Here is a 21,857-nt window from a genome sequence, read left to right as displayed (position 1 = left end):
AAAAGAGTCACAGTAAGTGTTTAAAACTAAATGGTAATGACAGCAAATGCACTGGGTGTACTTCATTAGGATTCCTTGGTCTTACAGGTGACAAAAAGGAGTAGCTGAAAGTTTACACTCAACCCTTGCTTTAAGTTAAGTCTGCAAGATAAAAAATAGAAAAGATGACCAATTTTCCCCTTTTCAGACTTGGAAATTTAAGTGCAACAACATGTTCCAGAAAATGAAAGTTCTATGGAGAATGAATCCTGTTCCTTTTGAAAATAATGCATATATACATTCATGATTTGGCATGAGTGGGATGGTATTGATTTAGAACAATTACTATTTTGCTCACTGAGATCTGAAAAAAAAAAGTACATTTGATGTATTTGTTGAATTTGAGTTGGGAGATTTGAGGGCTTATTTTTGGCTTTCATTTTACTAGAAACATCAACCAAATAAAAATAAACCATAAATTCTGACCTGTATATAAACTAGTCATGCTGGAAAGATAATCCCTAGAAGTACTCTAGGATTCTGGATTGCAAATATGTCTTTGAGATGCTGGAATAGCTTGATGAATACACAAAAGAATATAATTTCTCATTCTACAAGGGTGATGATAAAGAAACAAAAAAATTGTATTTTGGATGTTCATCAAGGGCTCCAAACCATGTGATATTTATTGAGCAGTAACTATTTCTCATACTGCTCTGTTTCCCTGTGTGCAGTGTGGGGAATATTCCTTTGTATCCCTGGAAACCTTTATCCAGGTAATGCTGGAAGACTTTACCTGGCTTTTAGCCTACCTTGCAGTTATCTCCAGATGTGCTCTACTGGTGGTGAGCACCTCCCTGTCTCTGGTCAGGAACGGACGGTCTGGCAATCCGATTACAAGTAAGGCACAGAGCTTTGCTGAAATCGGTAAGATACCATCCCGTCTGGGTCACCACACTGGACACGCTCTGTTTCATCAAGGTATCTGTGTACGGACATTACAACTCTGATTTCTGGGTGTGCTATCCGTCTGGGAAGTTTGCAGTTTATGGTAACGTTTCAGAAGTGAAATACCTTAAAAAGACAGCTCAAGAGCTAGAAGAACATAGCCTATCAAGTTATCATAGCTGTGGGCTGCACTTTTACACCAGTCTTGATAAATCCAACAGCCTGATCTTGGCTACACACCACCAGGAGATGTCCTATTGGTGAGAGGACCCTGTGCTGAGACTTTTTAAGCAGGATTATATATAAAGGCACTCAGAAGAGCTGTTTCTCACTGCCGGGTCCCCTTCCAAGCTTTGCTTTGGTTACCATTTGAGATCCCTCAGGAAAAGAAGAGTAAGAAACACTTACTTGAAATAGAAGAAAATTGCCAAGGAAATCAACAGGGATGTTATAGACAGAGCATGGCCAACGATCGCCATATAATAAAGTATGAACGCCATCTGCAATTTAATAAAAAAAAAGGCAAACAAACAATTTGCAGACACCTGTTTTCTTCTCCCACTTTTGTCAACTTCAAACAAATAATGCAGTATCTTACTAATTTCTGCAGTCCTTGAAATGGCAATCTGTCGTGCCCCTTGTGACATACAGGACTTCCAACACACTGACTCACCAATTTTTCAGTCTATGAAGACTTTTTTTTCATTCTGAGCTTAGAAAACTTCTGAAAGAAATGTTCTTTTGTGTCCCCCAAGAATTCTTGACTTGAGGAAAGAGAATTCTTTAACAGGAATACCTGCTACTCAGTTAATTATATTATCGACAGATACACAGAAACAGTCTACAAATGAAGCATACTCCTGTTTTTGAAGACTTGGATTAAAGGTCATAATATAACTTGACATTTCTGTGAAGACAGATTCTTTCTGTGTTTTCCACTATTTTTTGTTTCAGAAGAATCTCGATGTACGTATAATTTTCCTTTGTGTTCTACCTGCACTTTGCTTGAATGATGTTCAAAACTGTTCTTCTAAAAGGCATGCATAATAGGTAACAGAACTACATTTTTGCCTCCCTATGTGGGCCAACATCTGGAAAAACTGTATTTTTATGGTGCTTCCATGTAATGCCTCTGTGAGCTCAGATTACTACCATTATTCTCTTCATCACACAGGTGGGCACTGTTTTGCCATGATGGTTCCTCATGCTGCAAAAACCTTTAGAATTCAGCTCCTGCCTAGTCCAGGAGGCTTTTCCAAGGCCCTTTAGGCTGGATCACTACCAAATATAACCACATGCTGCTTTTTGGCTGCATAAAAAGAGATCCTCCAAAACAAACCCAACATCAAATAACTTTTTGACTCTTTTCCTTCCAAAGAATCACAAATTGTTCAGTCACAAACCTGCAATCAGATTTTCCTGGAGCTCCACCTTCATTTGAGAAATATGTTTATTTTCATGAGCTTTCTGAACTTAATTTTTTTTTCAACTTTCCTCAGATTTCCCTCTCTTCTTGTTTCTTTTGGGGATTTTATATTTAGTTCTTCCAGCCTAGCAACTTGATTTTGGAAATACTGATGCAAATGCTTAACTCATTATTGCAAATGGTCTCAATGACTTCAGTCAAACTGTTAAAGTTAAATGTGTTCAGGCTTGTAGGATCTTCTGGATTAATGGTACCTTCAAAAATACCTCTTCTCAAAGGGAATGAGTACAGGGTGATATTCTTTGCTTAAGAAAAATAATTCTAACTTAGGTTAATATTCCCAGCCCTGAAGAGAAGACATCAACAGCTTGGAAGATCCTTGTTACAGAAACAAAAATTGAAATTCTAAAGGATCACTTTGTAACTGTTGGAACAATCAGGGAAAATCACAGGAATTAAAAAACACACTTGACAGTGCAAACCTTGCCACACGAATTGCTACCAAATCACCCGCCCCATAGCAAACCTCTGTTTAGGTTTGAACACTCATAAAGTCATTTTAATAGGCCAAAATCACAAAGACAATGTTATTAAGTTCTCGTGCAACACATAAAGGTAAAAGATGAGGACTATTCTGACCTTTCTCATGAGTCTTACTGCTAGCTCAAAATCATTCTACGTCACACTACAGCTCAAAATCTTTCCCAAACAGTCATTGGCTCTAACAGTGCCACAGCTCACCTTCAGCTTTTCCGAGGTGAAGGAGTTGCACAGGGTGTAGTTGGACCAAGTCCGGTTGCTCTCAGGATGGCGGAACCAGTTTCCCGTTTCATCGCAGTATTTGGAAGCCCTCTCTGATGACAAAATGTAATAGCAGTTATTGCAGCAGATGCATATTACACATTTAACAATCAGTAAGAAAGAATTTCTATGTTTGGAACTATTTTAGTAACAAAATCCAAAGAGTTTTCAAATCGTGCCATTACTATACATTCGTCTGTTTTGATTCTTTTTCCCAGAGATTTCTCTGATGACACACTTGTCCTTCACCTGTCTCCTTTGGTCTTTAGTGAATGCAGTAAAGCATATAGCCCCAACCTTCACTCAGACGCAATTATTTATGTGGTAAAAATTCATTTGAAATTCTAGGCTGCTGGAAGCGGCGTAGGGAAGAGAAAGTACCGCTGGACCCTGATGACCCCACGGACACTTTGTCCCAGGTGGCTCTGGTCTCCTCCCGCCGTGGGGATGGCTCTGCAGGCTCGTGCTCCTTCTCCCGTGTCCCCTTGCAGCGGCAGTGGGATGGTCAGGGCTTCAGCATCCTGCAGCTCTGACCCGCAGTCGTGTGCCCTGCCTGCGCCCTCCCGCTGGCCTGCCTGGCAAAGCCAGGGTGCCGAGGCACGACAGTCCCTCCTGATGCCCTGTCGTGTGTGGGGCAGTTCCTCTGGCCTCCCCTCGAGCATCAGCCACGTGGGAGTCGCTGCAAACTTTGCCTGAATAACACAGGCAGGGTAAGATCAGAAACTTATCACAGCATCATAGCATGGCCGAGGCTGGAAGGGACCTTAGAGATCATTTAATCCAGCCTCCCTGTCGCCAGGATCGCCACCTCTCGACTAGATCAGGGAACACACGGGGACCGAACGGGAACATAAATGATTTTATGTTTTCTTAGACAGTGGCACAGCTGTTTGTTTATGAAAAACACATTTTTCCAAATCTGACTTATAAAATAGTCTGAAAAAGTCTATCTTGACTTCCCTTTGCCTACTCCAGCTTTCTAATTTTATAGGCTTTATACACAGATTATCAGCATTTCCAGTCCATACACTTTTTACAGAGTCAATTCTCATCTGACCATCCCCATTTTCATTTTTAGTGTTTAACATCGGCATTCACTTTTCTCAATCACCTCTGATGATTAATTAGTCTATTAATTTGGAATATTCATATTCCCTTTATACACCCTGAGGAAACCAATGACGGTGACAAGGTAAGGATTTATAGACTGAGCTATCTTCCTCTGACTAGAAATATACTTTATATGGTGCCATTGCAAAAAACCAACCAAACAACGCAGAAACCCCACCCAAAAACACCCCAGTCCTCCAGAGCAGAGCACAGCGCTGAGCACATGTCGGTTTTTACGTCAAACAGAAGAATCCAGCAAGCTCTGAAGAAACACACAAATGGGTAAGGCAATACTAGCAAGGCAAGATGGAAGCGTCTGCTTTAAGATTATCAAAATACTATGCAAACAGTAATTTTTTAGGCTCTGCCTGCACCCTATCAGCTTGAATAGGACACCGCTCGGGCATCGTGTTACTCAAAGTGGGGGAACAGAGACATGGTGTGGGCCTCTTCTCACGCGACTTTAGCAACCTAGAAGTGATGCGATTCACAGGCAGACATCGGATTCTTTGCCATTGGCAGTGCAGTGCTTAGTTTTGCAGATGAGGCAATAGCTCATGTAGCACATGTGATTTACTTACATCCTTAGAAAAAATACTATAGGAGAAAATTTCCAAAAGTGAAAAAAAAGTCATCTGATATAATACAATGGAAATCCTAGAAAACTTCAATTCCAGTGTCCTAATAAGTAAAGAGTTATCGCTATCATCAGAGTGTCTCAGTCAGAAGAACTAGAATCTGTATAATAAAGTCATATTGTGCACCATGGGGATAAGAACTGAATTTTAAAATACAGCTGTCAAGCTTGCTAAGAAGCAGGACAGAAATATACAGAAGGGTAGGAGGAAAAGAAGCAGCTGGCCAGAGAGTTCAGTTTTGCTTTATTTTTCACTAAATGACATCACTTGAAGACAGGAGAAGAGGACCGGCGGAAATACAAAGCTGGCTTTGCAGCAGCAAGAGAAGGGCTCTCTCCTGTGCAGCTCAGGGTACCCCAGCAGGTCCCTGGGCTCCCGCCCACGCAGGATGCTGCTCCTCGCGCACCGTGAGCGCAGGCACTGTGCCAGGTGCGAAGGGGCACGTGATGGGCTGGGTATGCAGGAGGGGAGACCGTGGTTGAGAAGATGCTTGAATCAGGGGATGCCCGAGGAAGCGACCTCCCTGCTTGCCAGGAGCCAGGGGCTGGGGGGAGCTGCAGCTGCAACGCAGAAGGTCTCTCTCTCTCATTTGGGGAAGACCATGATTTCTCATCCGCAATGACACCTCTTAACAGCTTGGCAACCCCCTCAGCTGAACACTTTGTCCATTTTGGCAGCTGTGAGAAGAGCGCACCTGTGTCCCTCAATCCAGTCCCTGCTGGTCAGAGGTGTCACAGCCCCTGAATCCAAAAGCGTCTGCAAGAGCTCTCCATTCTGTTCCTCCTTCTCTTGTGCGGAGCATTTATCCTTATTTCTCTAAAGATACTTTCTAAGAGAGACAAAACTGCAGTACGGCATGGGAAGAGAGCTGCAGAGAACACAAATACCACGGGGCCTCAGACCCCTCTGCCATGGTCCATCCTCCAGAGCAAGGGGACCTCTGGTCAGAGCGGGAAGGCAAGGCTCTACTTCCATGTTCCTCACCAGAGAGACACAACACCACACCGATCCTCCTCTGTGGCAACTGCTTACCGATACACATACAGACCTGCTTCCAAATTCCACTTCCAGAAACTTCACCACAGTTAAGAGCGAAAGGGAAACCACCAGGTCTGGCTGCCCCAGCTCAGCTTGCACACTCAGCTCCACTGCTGTGGCACTGCACCACATCTAATCCTGACCCAGCGCCCCGTGCAGGGAGAGCCAGGGGAGTAATACAGCACTGCCTGGTCACAAACCCAACAGCCTGCTCCTGGCACAGCAATGCTCTGTGCCTCCTGCTGCCCCCACTAAATCTGCCGTGCTAGAACTAGGCCATTACATCCACAATATATTTCCCTTTTTTTTTCATTAGCAAGAATATTACCAGCATGAATTACATACTAGATTCCTATCAAATTCAATTTCGAGCAATTTCAGCATGGCCTGGAATCATTTCAAAGGGATTACACCAAAGATTAACCTGGATAGAATACGAATATAGAATACAATTCATGAGAAACTGCGCATGTTGCCTGAATAGGGGAGTATAAAACTCACCCCTGCTCAGAGCTTCACAGTCAGGCGTGGATGAGACAATGAATTTCCTGCTGTTGCCAGAGTTAAAGCAGTAGGACTCGGTATGTTTTCCAGACAAATTGATTTGGTTTCATGCATTATCACATAGCGCGCGCTGGTCATTGTGAGAAAGAGATTGCTACAAGAGGCAACGGTTGTTTATCGGAAAGGACAAAGTTTTCACAGCTCGTAGAGAGGGGCTTCTGCTTGTCTGTTATCTCTAAGATACTGATTTCCTTCCACAGGGAGAGAAGCGTGGGAAGCCCTCACTAAATGAACAGACTAGATTATCACAGCGGTCCTTCCTTCTCTCACAACACAGATTCCTGACGTGAGTTCAGTGAAACAAGGGGGACTACATCTGGTAGTTAGTTGTGAAGTTGTCAGACACAAAATGAACAGAGCCCTGAGCATGTTCTCTGTCATTTCACTCCAGAATATGATTTCACTTTATTTACTTTCTAACATACTCTATCAATTTCCTCCCGGCCTTAATAGTGAATAGTGTTGGGGGTTCATATGAAGAGAGCTGGCTGGCATATAGCACCCACAGGTGCATATGGGATGGGGATGTGATCCTATGCTGCCAGAAAATATTTCCCTTTGTCAGTTACAGATGAAGTACCTACTAAAGCACAAAAAGAAAGCTGAATGAATGGCATCGGTTTATTCCAGGACTCAAAGCCTCAAACAAAACTAACTTTTTGAGCTGATACACAAGAGTCCCACAGATCTCTGTGCAGCCCAAGGCAGCGTAGTGTGAAATCCTTGTTTCAGAAGTCCTTAGAGTTACTTGCAAGCCTGAAATACCTGCTGAGCTGGTTTGATATCACGAGGACTTACTGGGAAGGAAATCTGACAGGCACTGCAGTTTTCACCCTGCAAGATCGCTGTTCTTTAGGATGAACCTTCTGTCTCTCAGCAGAAAATCCAGCCGTGTTTTGTTTAACAGGCATAAATTACCAAAAGAAATAATGACTAGTGACAGAAAACCCAACACACTTCTCAGGACAGCTGCAACTGTGCGTTTGGCCACCTGCAAGTGGCAGCCATTTCCATTAGCAGCTGAAAGACTTCTAGTCACACTCACAATTTCTTGTCTGCCTTCTACTCTTTAAGTTCCAGTGTGACAATCAGTCACCTGTAGAGCAAAGACTGGCTACCAGGTGGTTTGATGCTGCAGCTGTAATACGTGATGAGGAGCTCAACCACTATTCTAGGAGAGCATCTCTGGCTCAACCAGGAGATGCTGAGCTGCTGCCAAGCCACACAAACCGGGGGGCTGAGCAGGATGCAGGCAAAAAGGCTGACAGGGGACAAGAGAGATGTGGAAAATACTGAGTCCAGAAGACGGTAGGTATTGTACCTGAACTGGACAATTAATTACTGAAGGAGGCTTTTCCTCCTGTGGCTGCGTACAGAGAACAGGAACACTGCAAAATTCCCAAATCCTCAAGTTTTAAAGTTTGGCAGAAAGAGTAACCGCAGCGTGCCCACATCGTGGGCCAGACTCTGCAGCACACGTCTGCACGTTAAGGAGCAATTTGCAACTGGCCGCACAAGCTGCAGACCTTGGCATCAATAAGCACTAACAGGTGAAGTGAGGGGCTGCTCCATGGATGGCATCAAGTATTACTTTAAGGAGGGCTGTTGTAGTGCAACAACTAGTTCAGAACAAGTCACTGGAGATAATCAGGCAAGTGGAAAAGCTGGGAATAGGTGGTGTGGGAGCAAGCAGGAGAATGGTTCTGTAATCACTCCCATGCACTGAGGGAGGAGGACCTCAAGTTTAGAGGAGACTTTTGTGATCACAGGGCTGCCCAACGCTGCCTTTTGCAGGTGTTAGCTCAGCAGTGCATGGAGTATACATAAACTAGGACTGTTAGTGCCACAATTTTTTTTTTCCTATGAAAACCATGGAAGCAGGGAAAGCAGAAGCCTTGTGGCAATTTTTCCCTATTCATCAAAGGGCTGTTGCCACATGGCGAGGACATCGTGGACAAAACAGGGGCTGAAGCAGAAGGTACAGACCCCACCCAAGAAGCACCTCGAACAGGCGTGTAGGAAACGGCTCGTGCAACCTGAGGATCCAGAGCCTCAAACTCCTTCTTGAATGTGGGCCCTTCTGTCTAGGAACTGAACCAAGCGTGGCCAATTCTTTTAAGATGCTCTCCTGCCATCTTCTGTGCAAATGTCCTAATGGTTGAGGCAGCTGTCCACAGACAGGGAGACCCAGGTCAAAGGCAGCTTCGTGTTAAGGATTTCAGCTCCTCAGTCTGTTCTCCAACGACGAGCCATAAGCACTGCAAGACGCCTCCTTGAAAACTATGACACTAAAAGGTCAAGACCGAGTGTGCCAGAAAGCCAAAAAAGTTCGCCAAAGTCAAGACTTTGTGATTTGGTGCCTATTGTGTGTCTCAGGGATGTGGACTTCTGTAAAAATTTGTGGGGTGGGTCTCAGGCCACTCCCACAAGAGGTGTACAGCCACAACAGCTCCCTTTCCAGGCATGCAAAACCTTCAGCCCATCCTGTCCAATGCCTGCTTCCTGTGGAAAGGTAGAGGTTCCTCCACTGAAGCTGGGATGCAGGTTTGAATCCCCTCAGACGGGGACTGACACTGGAAGTTTCCCACTTGATGGGTGAATTCTATAATCACGGATTTATAAAGAACAGAATCACCTATCAGTCTGGCTGCCACCACAAATGGGATTCAGCAAAACACATACTGGGTCTGATCCAACCTTAAAATTCCCCTGTTTCTAAATAGGCAAAAAGCTCAACAAAATCAACAGCTTTATCAAATGGTACCGGATAATTAATTCACAGCTATGCAATAGCCTGTTTCCTTACTTGCTAGTTGGGCACATACATTTGGGTTTAACCCCGTTGAAAACTTTCCGAGTTGTATGCCCCCAAAATGTCTTTCTTCAAAAAATGCTCTTTGTGGAGTTATACCTGCATCTAATATTTCCTCATATCTATTTAGCAGTATCTCTGTTCTTGATTTTTGCTTTCATTTGTCCTTTCCTTCTTCATGTTCTTGAATTACTTCTCCTAGTCTGCACAACTACTAGCATTTGTATGAAGATCTCAATGAAGAGCTGAAACTTGGAGAGTGAAGAACATTATTTCTGCTGATCGTCTTCTATAAAATTGTATTTTCCAATAAAAATTGAACAAAGAACGTTCTGATACATATTTCATGCACATAAGCATTTTCTCTTCATTGTAAAAACTTAGAACAAGGTGATAAAAACATTCTGATATTATGGGATTTCACAATGCTGCAAAAATGTCACTGGAAACATGCTTCCAGTCAACGGCATGAACGTTCTGAAGATTTCCTTCACAAGATAAGACGGTAAAAAGAAATACTGTACCGGTTGGATCGAAGTCTGGAAAATAATCCGGGCAATTCTGAGCGGTGATTCTTCCAGCAGGCGTGTCATCCCAGCACAACCAGCCATCCCAAGTTCGGTTGCAGAACAGACCTGCCCATGGAAGAGGAACACCCAGTCAACGGCATGAACGTTCTGAAGATTTCCTTCACAAGATAAGACGGTAAAAAGAAATACTGTACCGGTTGGATCGAAGTCTGGAAAATAATCCGGGCAATTCTGAGCGGTGATTCTTCCAGCAGGCGTGTCATCCCAGCACAACCAGCCATCCCAAGTTCGGTTGCAGAACAGACCTGCCCATGGAAGAGGAACACAGGGGTTAACCCAACACGCAGCCACTCGTGAGCCTGCTCTGTACCAGCCTCTCAAGGAGTATTGCCATCTGCGGACAACCGTGTTTTCTTTTTGAAATAAAAGCCCTTGGTATTGCTACACCTTGAGTGGCACTCAGGTGCTACAAGGTACTTGCTTCCGCTGACCTGGTGGTAGTGGTGTTTATTTTACCAGAAACTGGTATTTTAAAGCCTGTTGAACTGAACTTGGAATGTAGCATCAGATCTTACAAGTTCCTCCTTCTGGTCCTCCTCTGTCCTTAGCTGTAAGCGTGTACACTGGTGGCACCCAAAGACCGTATGGACACCCCCTTTTCATTTCATTTTCAGCAGGTCTGAAACCCAAGTCTCTGAAATGCAAAGGTGGGAAGGGCTTGCAGGGACATCCCAGCTAAAAAGCAGCACTTGCAGAGACAGTTCCTTGTGCGGCCGTTGCACCGCTCAGCCCCAGAGATCAGGGACAGCGCTGCAGACCCAGGGATGCTGGTGCAAGACCGATCTGTAACCAGTGACACCTGCCTGCTGATGTCCTCTGGGCAGGCGCGCTGTGATCCTGCCCCAGCACGTCCCTTCCTTCTGGGAGGGCAGCCGTGCTCAGGCTGTGTGCCCTGCAAGGGCCCTTCCCGGCCCCAGAAACGATGCTCGCTGTAAAACCTCTGCTCGCTGTAACACATTTTTCCCCTTCACTGTGGATTTATTCAAGTAATACACAGTTATTTTCTATTTAACACATAGTTATTTTCTATTTAAAGTCCATCTGCATCGGGGAAAAGCTATTTATCATCATGACCTTCAGATGAAAGGGTGGTACAGCGAGAAGATACACCTCACCTTTCTTGCCTTGCTCTCATGGGAGTTTCAGAATTGCTGCTTTGACCATGTAGGTTGTTTTTGAAAGAGTAATGTGGAAAGCACCTAATAACCACTGGAAATAAACTACGGGCAGCTAATTACTTCTGGTGCATACGCTTTCTAACTGAAGCAAAAAAGCTGTAGAAGTCATCTGAATTGTTTGAATTTGCACCAATAATTGCTTGTTAGTCAAAATAGTTGTGAACTAAAAATTGAAAGCATAAAATGTTCCAAATTATTTTTTTCCAGATAAGGTGCCTAGGAAAAAAAGGTATTTTAATAAACACTTTTTCTTCATTAGCTAAGAATTTATACACATGGATTTTTCCATTGTCAAGTTAAATGTGCTACTGCTACTTGTTTATGTCATCAGCCAAGCATCATATCAGCAGTTTGTTATCTTTCCTTCGGGCATTCTCATGTTCTTCTCTAGCTTTGAGCTGCAACTGAAATATTTTTAGGAATCATTTTGTAATATCAAAGAAAAAGAGGAGGAGAAAACGTTTGCAACTTGAGCTTGTATCTGCAAGACGCTGCAGAATGGGGTTGGTAGGAATTTCTAGCTCTAAATCCTTTGCTTCGCCTGATAAAGAAATCACTGATGTTAACCTACACATTGGGGAATGTGTCTTTCAAGATAAGTAACAAGGATGTGTATGCACACATGTATGTATATGTTTTCTAAGTGCTCCAGGAAATAAACCGATGTACGTAATAAAACAGAAAAAGAAGAGTTGAGCACCATACTGTTGCATCACCGACTAAAAAAATTGCATTTTTGGATGCACAGGGAGTAGGGGGGTGCTGCACCACCCTGGAGAGATGGTCAGGGGTTCCCATGTGCCCCAGTTCCTCATTTAGTTGTTTCTTTGGGAGCTGAGGTAAACAACTCTACCTTGAAATGGGCAAGCTGAGTGTGGGTACATGGTCTGACACGAGGCCACTTGTGACGCTGCACATCCCAGCTCACCTCTATCAGACCATCTCTGGTCCTGAGCATCAGACACTGCGCAGTTCACTGCCACCAGCTTTGAGCCCCAGGATTATGGAGGATTTAAACTGCTTTTGCACCAGCCCACTAATAAGCTACATCAGGGACTGCGGAGATACCAAGGAAATATTAGGCGCATCTCTGTCAGCTCTGTGAATTTCTATCAGAAACCGGCCTTTCCTGGGAACTCCAGCGCTAAGATCCCACTAGTGTTTGTGCTGCACACCCCTTCAGCTCATACGCTGGGCTTTTTCTCTCAGGAGACACCCCTGCACCTGTCCTTTGCATCTCATCCCATCCTCCCTCCTACATCTGCAGCCGAGACACTCAGACCCTTGTTCCCTTCTGACCCTTTCTGAGGTGTAAGTGTTGGAAGGCTGCTGAAGATCCTCTAATCCTGCTGGAAATGCAATTCCAGTAGTGTGGGCATCACTCCTTAGTCACTCGTTATCTTCATTTTGGGTTACAAGTTAACTAAGTGCATGTTGCTATCAACACAACAGTTCCCAATGGCACCACTTACAGCCCAAGGAACACAGGAAACCCCACAGTGTCTCCACCCCGTCTATAAGGTTGGCTTTTTTAAATGTTATTTTCTCTTTAAAGTGTGTCCTCAGTATCTCTGTTCTTTACCTGCATAGATCTCCACAATGCCTCCAACATTTTTCTCTGACTTCTTCCATATTTTCTGGGGAAAAAGTGACTGGAACTCTCAGTCCCAACCAGAAATGCTGCTTCATTAATACTGTGCCATTGTAGCACCACTATTACTTGTCATTTACCTTTTTATTAATCTTACTATGTGCCTTGTATTCAATACAGATGTGTCCTCAGTGCTTTACAAATCTTTTTTCTGCTAGTATCACTACTGAATATGGAATACCTGGCCCATGTGCTGGTACAGCCAGCAGTCAATGCAAGAATGACAGAAAAGCGAAGCAAAGATAATGACATTTACATTTAAGGGATGACTGCTCATAATCAGGTTGTCGTGTGAGCTTGCTGAAAAGTTCTGGAAGACGCTGTTCTTCAAGCACAATATCGAAGCAGCAAAGCACTGAGCCGGAAATGTAGATGACAGGGGCACCGCCTGCACGGGAGGAAGAGCTGTTCATTCCCTAGGTCCTTTCCAGGCGTTTTTCTTTCTTAGCACTTAAGAGGACATTAAGATCGTGTGAATTTAACTACTGCTTGTGTGAAGGAAACTGCACCCTGAGGAAGGGTAGGAGTTGGCACAGAGAAGAAAATGTTTACAGCAACATAAGCAAGCGTGACAATACACGAAGGGAAGTTTTAAAAAAGTTTTTACCTTTTTTCTTATACGGAGGAGCTCTGTTCATCCTCTCGTAGCATTTGAACTGAGAATCTATGATCTTCTGTCGTATGACTGAATTTTCAGTTACTACAGGCTCTAGTGTAGGATCAGTATAATTTACAGTAGAAGAAAGACTTGGAACCATTCTCTGCACAGAAAGGAAAAACTGTTAGTCCAAGCGCATAAATCAGGAGGATAAAATAAAAAAGTGAGGATCAGAAATCTCTATTATACATGCTTCAAAGGCCTTTTATTTGCACATGTGGTTAGCATCACGATAGGCCATTTGCTTGCAAAGCAAATGCTGAATTTTTATTAGTTTACCTCACCAGAAACTCAGCATTTTAACCAAGTCCTTTTTCTTAGCATAACAGAGGACCATTAAATACTCCATAAAGTCTTTAAAATCTTTTCTTTTGGCTTAGTGATCTACAAAAAAATACAATTTTGCATCTGCCCAAAGTTACCCCCACGTATTCCCGCTCGCTTGTGCCAGTTTCCCTGCAGGCTGCCCAGGTAAAATCCCCAGTGCCACAGGCTCAGAACTGATGGAATTCTGCAACACCTGCTTGGAGCTCCTTCAACTCTTCAGAAACAGCAGGTAGAGTTTAAACCTCCCTACCCGGCCTTTGCTCCTAGTTAAGCACCCAAGCAAAGTGTCCCTAAATCTGAGAGGCTGAACAGCAAGGTGCTCTCTGAGCAAGTGTCACCTTCTGACTTCTCCCGCTCTGAGCTGCCCGCAGGGCAAAGGGCAGGACCACTGCGTCTGGAGAGCAAAAATCTCACGTAGAGAGATCAGTTAGCTTTTTTTTTTTTTTCCCCAGCCATCTATCCATCCTCCTGTTGCAGAGACCAGGTCTGTGAGCCAGGGTGGAAATGAGAGCGTGGAGCTCCAGTTAATTCTGCGCTGCTTTAAGCCCGTATCAGGACACGTCTCTGCACGGAGGTGATAGGAAGAGATTAGTTCCCCCTGCTTCCCCAAGCGAGGGCAGCGCTGCTGGGGCACTCTGCTGGGACCACCTCCTGTTTTCCCCTACACTAAACCGCACTAAAGCCATCACAAACACATACGGAGTCACTTACAGGCTGCTGCAAAACTTAGGGCTCCCATTAACAGACAAAATCGACGTTTTTAGCAGCAAACGCTACTACGCATCTTTGAGCAAGTATTTTTAGTTGTTCACACCGAAAACATAACAGGTCTGAAAGTTCAAATATCAGCTTCCTTCTTAAATTTTTGCTCCCCTTTTTTATTACACATCACAAGCAACTGTATCGTATAAACACATCACTATTTCCCCATTTGTACAAATAAAACAAGTTGGCAGAATATACAGCAAAATCACAGTACGCTTGACTTAGTTGAGAAAAAAAAAAAGCCATTACTTTATCCTGATACTTCTGTTCCAGACCAACTCAGTTTAATCCTTTCATACTCTTTTACCTAATCAAGTATTTGTTCTTAATTTAACCTAATCTCTGTCGATACAAACTCTTTCATTTTGCACTGTATATAGCTACTATCCGGAGGACAGTAAAGGCAGTTTATCTCACTGCACGTAAAGAGGCACTTGAAATACAATGGGAGGAATAAGGAGGAAGATATTTTCTGGCGTGACAATTTTATATAAATTTTGTTTGTATGTATGCCCACACACACAAAGCTACACTTGGACAGTGAAGCTATTAGGAACATTTCATCTGGCCATCCAAGTGAAAAATTAAGCATCTTGAAAGCCACAACAGGAAATACAGAAGCAAAGCCAAATATCACAGATCTCTCACTTCTGAAAATATTCAGGGGGGTGGCTGGAGTTCACGAGGATCATTTAAAAGCCAACCAAGCAATATCCTACATCCAGCACGTTGTGTAGGAAAGTGCAGGTGAGGTTCTCCAGACACCCTCAGGTCTGTCTTAGCTCTTCATCTCCGTGCATCACCAAAGGCTTCCGTACTTCTCTGCCGTGATGCACAGATACTCCACGCTTATTTTTTCCATTCTTTTTTCGAATAATACCTCAGTTCCATGCTGTTTGCATTCAACAGAGGAATAACAGTACTGCCAAAGAAAGCTAGGGGAACTTCTTCTTGACGATTCCTCTGTCACTGTGGGCAGTTTGGGAACACATCCACGTTTAGAAGTATAACCACCTGATGTTGCTTGGAAAACATCACCAGTTTTCCTTGCCTTGAAACAATGACTTTATTATATTTTTGTTTTCTTCGATGAAGGAGATGATGTTCTTCACATCTGTTTGACCGAACAAGATCAAAATCATTTCACACTGACAGAGACCAGAAAGACTGCTGTTGTTGGCCATAAATACTGTTGCAGTGTCATTTGCTTTATCTGGACAGAATAAAGCACAACACAGATATGAAACAAGAGGCAAGTGCCAGCTGCACAGACAGAAACTGTAGAAAAGGTTCAGTGCTTCAGAACATCTTTCCCCTGTTCTAAGGTTTCTCGTTTTCAGAAGGACAGACCATTCCCAGAGGATTGCACAGTACAGAAGCATGAGCTGAAATAAAAAGTAGCATATACCCTCAGAAAAGCAATGCTCTGTTTACATCTTTCAACTGGTGAAGATGACAGTTTGTAACTAGGGATGACAATTTGGGGGGTAAGACACAGTTCAGAGACCAAAGACACCGTATTCTCCAGGGTCAGTTCCATACCCTGCTGTGTGTAAGGGACTAAGCCAGTTCCTGACGAAGTCTCCTCTGCTTGATGAGAGTATTTTAATACTTGGAGGCAGAGAGTACCTGTGGTGGTGGACAAGAAAAATGTCTTGGATTGTGCATAAAATTATTTGAAGTGCTCAACCATATAACCAGGAGGACTGACCATTCCACTGCCTCTACGCAAAGCAATCGTGGCCCAGCTGAAACTGCCAGCAAATTTTCTATTGCCCGCACGTGGGCCAGGAATTCACTTGGAGAGATTAAAAATATGGATGAGACTGTCACTAAAGCTCAATGGAAATTACTTCACCAGTGCAAATCACTTAATGGCCCACAGTAAACCCAAAGCAAGTTTAGATTAAAAAATGGAATAATAATATTAGATTGCATCTCTCTCTTAAATTATCTAGTTATTCTCTTTTTACCAAACACAAAGATTCAGATTTTCAAAGTCAGTTGCACAAAAATCTTTCTTTTATGTGACATAATCAAATAGCTTATGTGTGAAATCAAATTAAGGGGTTAGACGGAGGTGTTGCTGGTGTTGCTCATCTGTGATATGCCCTTTAAATACACTCTTCCCTTCAACTGCTATTACTCATTTCTGTTTGCCTAGATTTGAAAAGCTGGCCGTGGAAGTTTGCACAGTATTTTCGACCCTGGAACGATCGTTTCAGCAGACTAATGAAAAATTAACCTGGTGGATTGCTGGAGGCTGACCAGTCACGACTCTGCGTGCAGTGCTGGTGTTTCCTACCCCGCGTAGGAGAATCACACGTCCACCACCACGCTGGGATTCAGAGCCTAAAGCCTGACCTCCCCAAAGTCAGCTCAGTGGGCTGACGAAACAGCCTTATATTCCTGGGGTTGTAGGTATTTCAGGAATTAAGTTTTAAAACATATTTTTTCACAATTTAAAAAAAAAAACCAAAAAACACGATCAAATAATTTTCACTCGGTTACAACCTACAATATTGAATAAACTTTGAATGTTCAGAGTCCATTACTACATGTTAGAAACCCTTCCCATCCGCCCATCGGTTACAGGTACTTCAGATGGAAATATGAATGATGCTGATACAATAAAGGAATGCCTCATTCATTGATAAACATTCTTTATTACAGAGAAATAAACAGTTCACAACTCAGTAATCAGGATCTGCTCATAGCCTGAAAATGACTGGTATGATTTCTTCAGAAGAGAACTGTTTAAAGGATGTCCCATGCGGCAGTTTAGCAGCCGTACATATGATGTCACTCCTAAAAGCCCAAGTAAATGACGTCATACATACGACCACCAAGCCACCACGCGACCAACGACTGTTACAAGAAAATGAGTTACCATTACAAAGAGAAGAAAACCAGGCTGCTGGGAATGCTGCCATTCATTTTATACCTAGAATTAACAAAGCAATCTAGAGAAAGCAATCTGGCTTCATTATTAAACTCTGTGGAAATGAACAAACAGTGCCCCGGTTTCTGTAAGACAGACACCTGATATACACCTGTGCAAGGGGGGAATCCACTTTCCGGGTCACTGAACTCCTGCCCTTCAACATATTACACCCCTGAGCAAGAGCTCAGTGTGATTTAGTCTGGTTGCGGAGCCCCTCTCGTACTTTGATGATGTTTGAACTACTTTTCAGAGCTGCTCGTGTCAGGACAGAGAAGAAAACTCCTGTGAAGCCTTAGAAAGGTCATTTATGCCAAGGTTCTCAGTAAGCACCACAATAATTTCTTATCCACCACAAATGCGCCAGGCAACAGCAGACAATTGCTTTGGGGAAATACCTCAACGGGATGTTTTACTTAACCACTGAAGGTTGAAATTTTCCCATACTCAGCTGCTGCTGAAGTAGGATGGCCATTATCTCACAGTGACATCCCCTACGGCTCACATTTTGGCAGCTGTTTAAACAAGCATGAGATTATTGGCCACAGCAGATGAAGACAACGCATCCGTAATAAAAAGCAACTCACGAATCTTAGAGTTCCTTCCCACTGCTGCATGTGATTTGCTCACAGCTTTACTGCCAGAGTAGCCTGATGCAACCTGTGGGCTTAAAGGATGGCTGCAGAATACTTCATGGATTTTTGGGTGCAGCCTCTTTAGAGAGGCCTCTTTAGGGCAATTAGCCTCATAGCAGCACTCTTTTTTTTCAAAAAAGCAAAGATGGAGACCAAAAGTCTTGATTACCCCTGGAACTGGGTGAGCAGAACAGAATGCAACATTTCTCTCCCTCTTGGGGAACCATGAGCAGCTTAAGTCTCAAACTCTCACGCTAATTCTCACCACCTCAGATCACCAGCAGCTTGCTCTCCTGAGCCTGCCTTGTGTGAGAAGAGCTCCAGACTGTGTAGAGCTTAGTGACTGTGGCTTGGTAACAACTGGACAGATCTGGACTTAATGAATTTGTTTGTTTTTTTTTTTAATCAACATTAGTTTAAAAGACAGTCTTGGTCTAATGGAGCAAACTGAACAATAGTGTGGTCTTCAGCTGCAGCATCCTTTTTGTCCTTTCTGTGCACTTGGTGGTTGGCTCAGCACAACAAGACTGGAATGTTTGAGATAAGTTACTCCATCAATCCTCATTTACCAAATCAGATCAAACTACCAGTTGTAGGGACTATGTGACAATTCTTATTTGACAAAATCGTGCGGAGAATAGAACCCTCTTTTCTCAGTGTCCTGAAAAATGGATTGGCCACTCAGGAAAGAGACTGAAGCTTGTTTCCTCCTCCTCATTCTCTGCAGTTTGATGCCCCTGGACGCACTGTGCTGATGCTCCACCTTTAATCCAGAGAGAAACGTGCACCGAGGAGGTGAACTGATTACTCCAGCACACAGGGGCTCACATACTTGAGGAAACAAATCTCAGTCGCAATAATTACCAAACACTAGGCTTCATCAGGAATGAAGCGAACTAAGAAATAATGAACAGCTAAAATTTTCTGATGGAATTCACTTTGAATTGTAGAGGATTATCACTGTGCATCCAAAAGCAAGGGAATCCGTCACAGAGAAAGAAAATAAGGAGTTAGCTTTATTTCTAAATTAAGTTTTGGAGCAACTGGTGCTTTAGTTTTTGTTTAAGGTGAGTTATTACGGACCTGTACAAAATCCCACAGAACCACAGAATTTTAGGGGTTGGAGGGCACCTGGGAAGAAAGAAAATAAGGAGTTAGCTTTATTTCTAAATTAAGTTTTGGAGCAACTGGTGCTTTAGTTTTTGTTTGTTAAAGGTGAGTTGTTATTACGGACCTGTACAGAATCCCACAGAACCACAGAATGTTAGGGGTTGGAGGGGACCTGGGAAGCTCATCCCTTGGATCACTGCAGGAATGAGAGCAGAGCTAACGCTACCATGGGTGAGAGATTGAAACAATTTGCAGACAACAGGGCAAGGATCATCCCAGTCCTCCAGGGCTGACCAACAAATCCATGCTGCAGGTCAGAGTGCCTCAGACACTCAGAAGTGCTGCTGACAACTTTAGTTAGCAAATTATTGACAGTCCTGTCACTTGACTGGGTAAGGAAAATAATCTGGAGCCGTTCCTTCAGTCACATCGGCTCTTTATGGGAAGAACTGCTGCTCTTTGCCAGTGCCTCTGCCAGGCTGTGCAGATCAGCCGGGCTTCAAGCCCAGAAGGAAGCTGCTCTCTCTCAGGTCGTTTTGTTAGAGACATCTCTGACTGTGGGGGATGTCCCAGCCTGTTCCGTGCTATGTGTCATCCCTTGCGGGGCTACGTGGAAGAGCCACAAAAGGTCACAAATACCAGAATACTCCAACATACCTCAAGGCAGAAGAATTCTGCCCAGCACAGGAATGATTTGCCAAATCATTAACTAATTCTGCACAAATTCTTTTGAGACCAGCTGGCAGAAATGTATTAATTCTCCTCCATTGCTTGGCTTGCTCTCCAGCTCTTCTTTTGTTGAGAGTCCTATGAATTCAGTATTTTACCAAAGTGAGTTGTTTGCTGTTCTCCTGGGTTCTCCATGAGTTCATTTAATTGTTTTTGGTTTACCTCCTCCCATCCATCATTCTCTTATCGTTCTCTGCTTTCCCTCCCTCCTTTTTGTCTGTATAAATTTAAGTGGCAAAGAGCACTGTGGGCAAGTTCTACTATACTGAGAGAAGAGGAACACAATCCAACAAACCAACCAGGGAGAACAGTCTCTGCTGTTCCTCAGAATGTCTTCTGGCCCCATTTCTACAGCTTATAACCAGAAAGGATGGGAGCTGATGGGGAGACGCTCATAAATGATCCACATTCAGGTGTTAGAAGACGAGAAGCAGAGGGGCATGGAGAGCTAACCAACAACACACAGGAAGAATGAGAATCAAAGCTTTCTTCAGGAACACAGAGATAAACAGTGAGCTGGGGAACCAGGAGGCATCCAGCAGGTGAGTTACTTGTACCACACCAGGGCAGAGGGGTGCTTGTTACCAGTAGCGTGATTCTGGCATATTCAGACCATTTTGCAACTCAGGCTCTGGGCAGTATGCTCATTTCTGACTACCTCTAATGTCTATGATTTTCTGATAATTGCTAATACTTTGAGGTTTCACAAGTTGAGATCAGAGAAAGCATTCAACTTACATGAGAGATATTTAGTCGTGGAGAAATAAATTCATGACATATTTAGAAAAACACTAAGCCATGTTGCATATATTGGAATAACTGTAATATTGATATTAAACAGTTAGAAATGGCATTTGAACTGAATAACTAAACTTTATACTGTTATTTTACATTTCAGTTTCCTTCCTAATAGCAAAGTAACTATAAACAGTGAAAATCCATAATTACTTAAGTCAACCTAAAGTCCCACACATCAACATTAAGGAAGATTTTAAACACGTAATTTTCTATGTCATTGATACGTTGTAGCCTGTAAAACACAGCAATGAAAAAGCATGTGCATTACCTTCTTCACACCTGCAGTTCTGTCTCACCAACAGTTTCAAGTACAAACCTTTACGAAATACTTAGAAATTCATTAACCTTATTTTGAAATTTATCAGTAAGGGAGCTCATTCCTTCACCTGTGCAGTACAACAAATGTAACTCAGTACTCATTTTTCTCAACTTCACATGTTTAAATCTGGCCAATGACACAAACAGTTCAGCTTCCTCGTACTCACAGTTAGGAGGATGATCAGTAAGAAACAACTGTGGGTTCTTTTTTTCATTGTGGAGTCTTCTGGAGAGACACGTTGTAGCTGACCCTTCTGGGAATTAAACAACAAAAACAAAACAGTATTAGGCTTTATCTGTCAAGATAAATTCCTCATCTTTGTGTACGAGCATCTCTTTAGAGTCCACTCTGTGTGTGTGTGTGTGTGTGTGTGTGTGTGTGCCTGCTGCCTCGCGTGTGCTCCCGCGTGATGTCACTGGAGGCTGGCATCCTTTTAATTTGTCTCCTCCATGGACCTCCCGTGGTGGGTCCAGCTGACGTGGGCTACAGCTCCGTGTCACTATGCCACCAGCCGCAGATCTACGTCAAGCTCCATGTCTTTGCCTGCTAAGGCAACCTTGGTTGTCCTGATCCAGCTGTGTGGTGGTTTGACCCTGGCCAGTGGCCACGTGCCCACCACAGCCGCTCTGTCACTCCCTGTTCTCAGCTAGATGGGGCAGAAAACATAACGAAGGGCTCATGGTTTGAGGTAAGGACAGGGAGATCACCTGCAGCTACCATCCCGGGCAAAACAGGCTCGATTTTAGGGAAATAAGGTACATTTATTTAACAATCAAAATCAGAGATTAGTAATGAGAAATAAAAACAGATCTTAAAAATAACACCTTCCTCCCATCCCTC

General features: G+C 43.4%; 1 protein-coding gene across 1 annotated transcript in view; it reads right to left on the bottom strand.

Annotated features, from left to right (window-relative positions):
- The window catches only part of CALCR (calcitonin receptor), a 53,560-nt gene extending 32,329 nt beyond the window's left edge, over positions 1 to 21,231 (bottom strand). Inside the window, exons 1-5 of the mRNA XM_009876481.1 lie at positions 21,184 to 21,231; positions 13,343 to 13,496; positions 10,041 to 10,151; positions 3,095 to 3,207; positions 1,336 to 1,427 (exon numbers count right to left, since the gene is read on the bottom strand). Coding sequence (XP_009874783.1) covers positions 1,336 to 1,427; positions 3,095 to 3,207; positions 10,041 to 10,151; positions 13,343 to 13,496; positions 21,184 to 21,231 — 518 coding nt within the window. The remainder of the gene's footprint in view (positions 1 to 1,335; positions 1,428 to 3,094; positions 3,208 to 10,040; positions 10,152 to 13,342; positions 13,497 to 21,183) is intronic.
- Positions 21,232 to 21,857: the final 626 nt, after the last annotated feature.

The sequence above is a fragment of the Apaloderma vittatum genome, unplaced genomic scaffold (genome assembly GCF_000703405.1).
Source record: "Apaloderma vittatum isolate BGI_N311 unplaced genomic scaffold, ASM70340v1 scaffold11359, whole genome shotgun sequence".
NCBI lineage: Eukaryota > Metazoa > Chordata > Aves > Trogoniformes > Trogonidae > Apaloderma > Apaloderma vittatum.
Note: the sequence above shows the minus strand (reverse complement) of the source record. Positions and strands in the feature narration are given on the sequence as shown.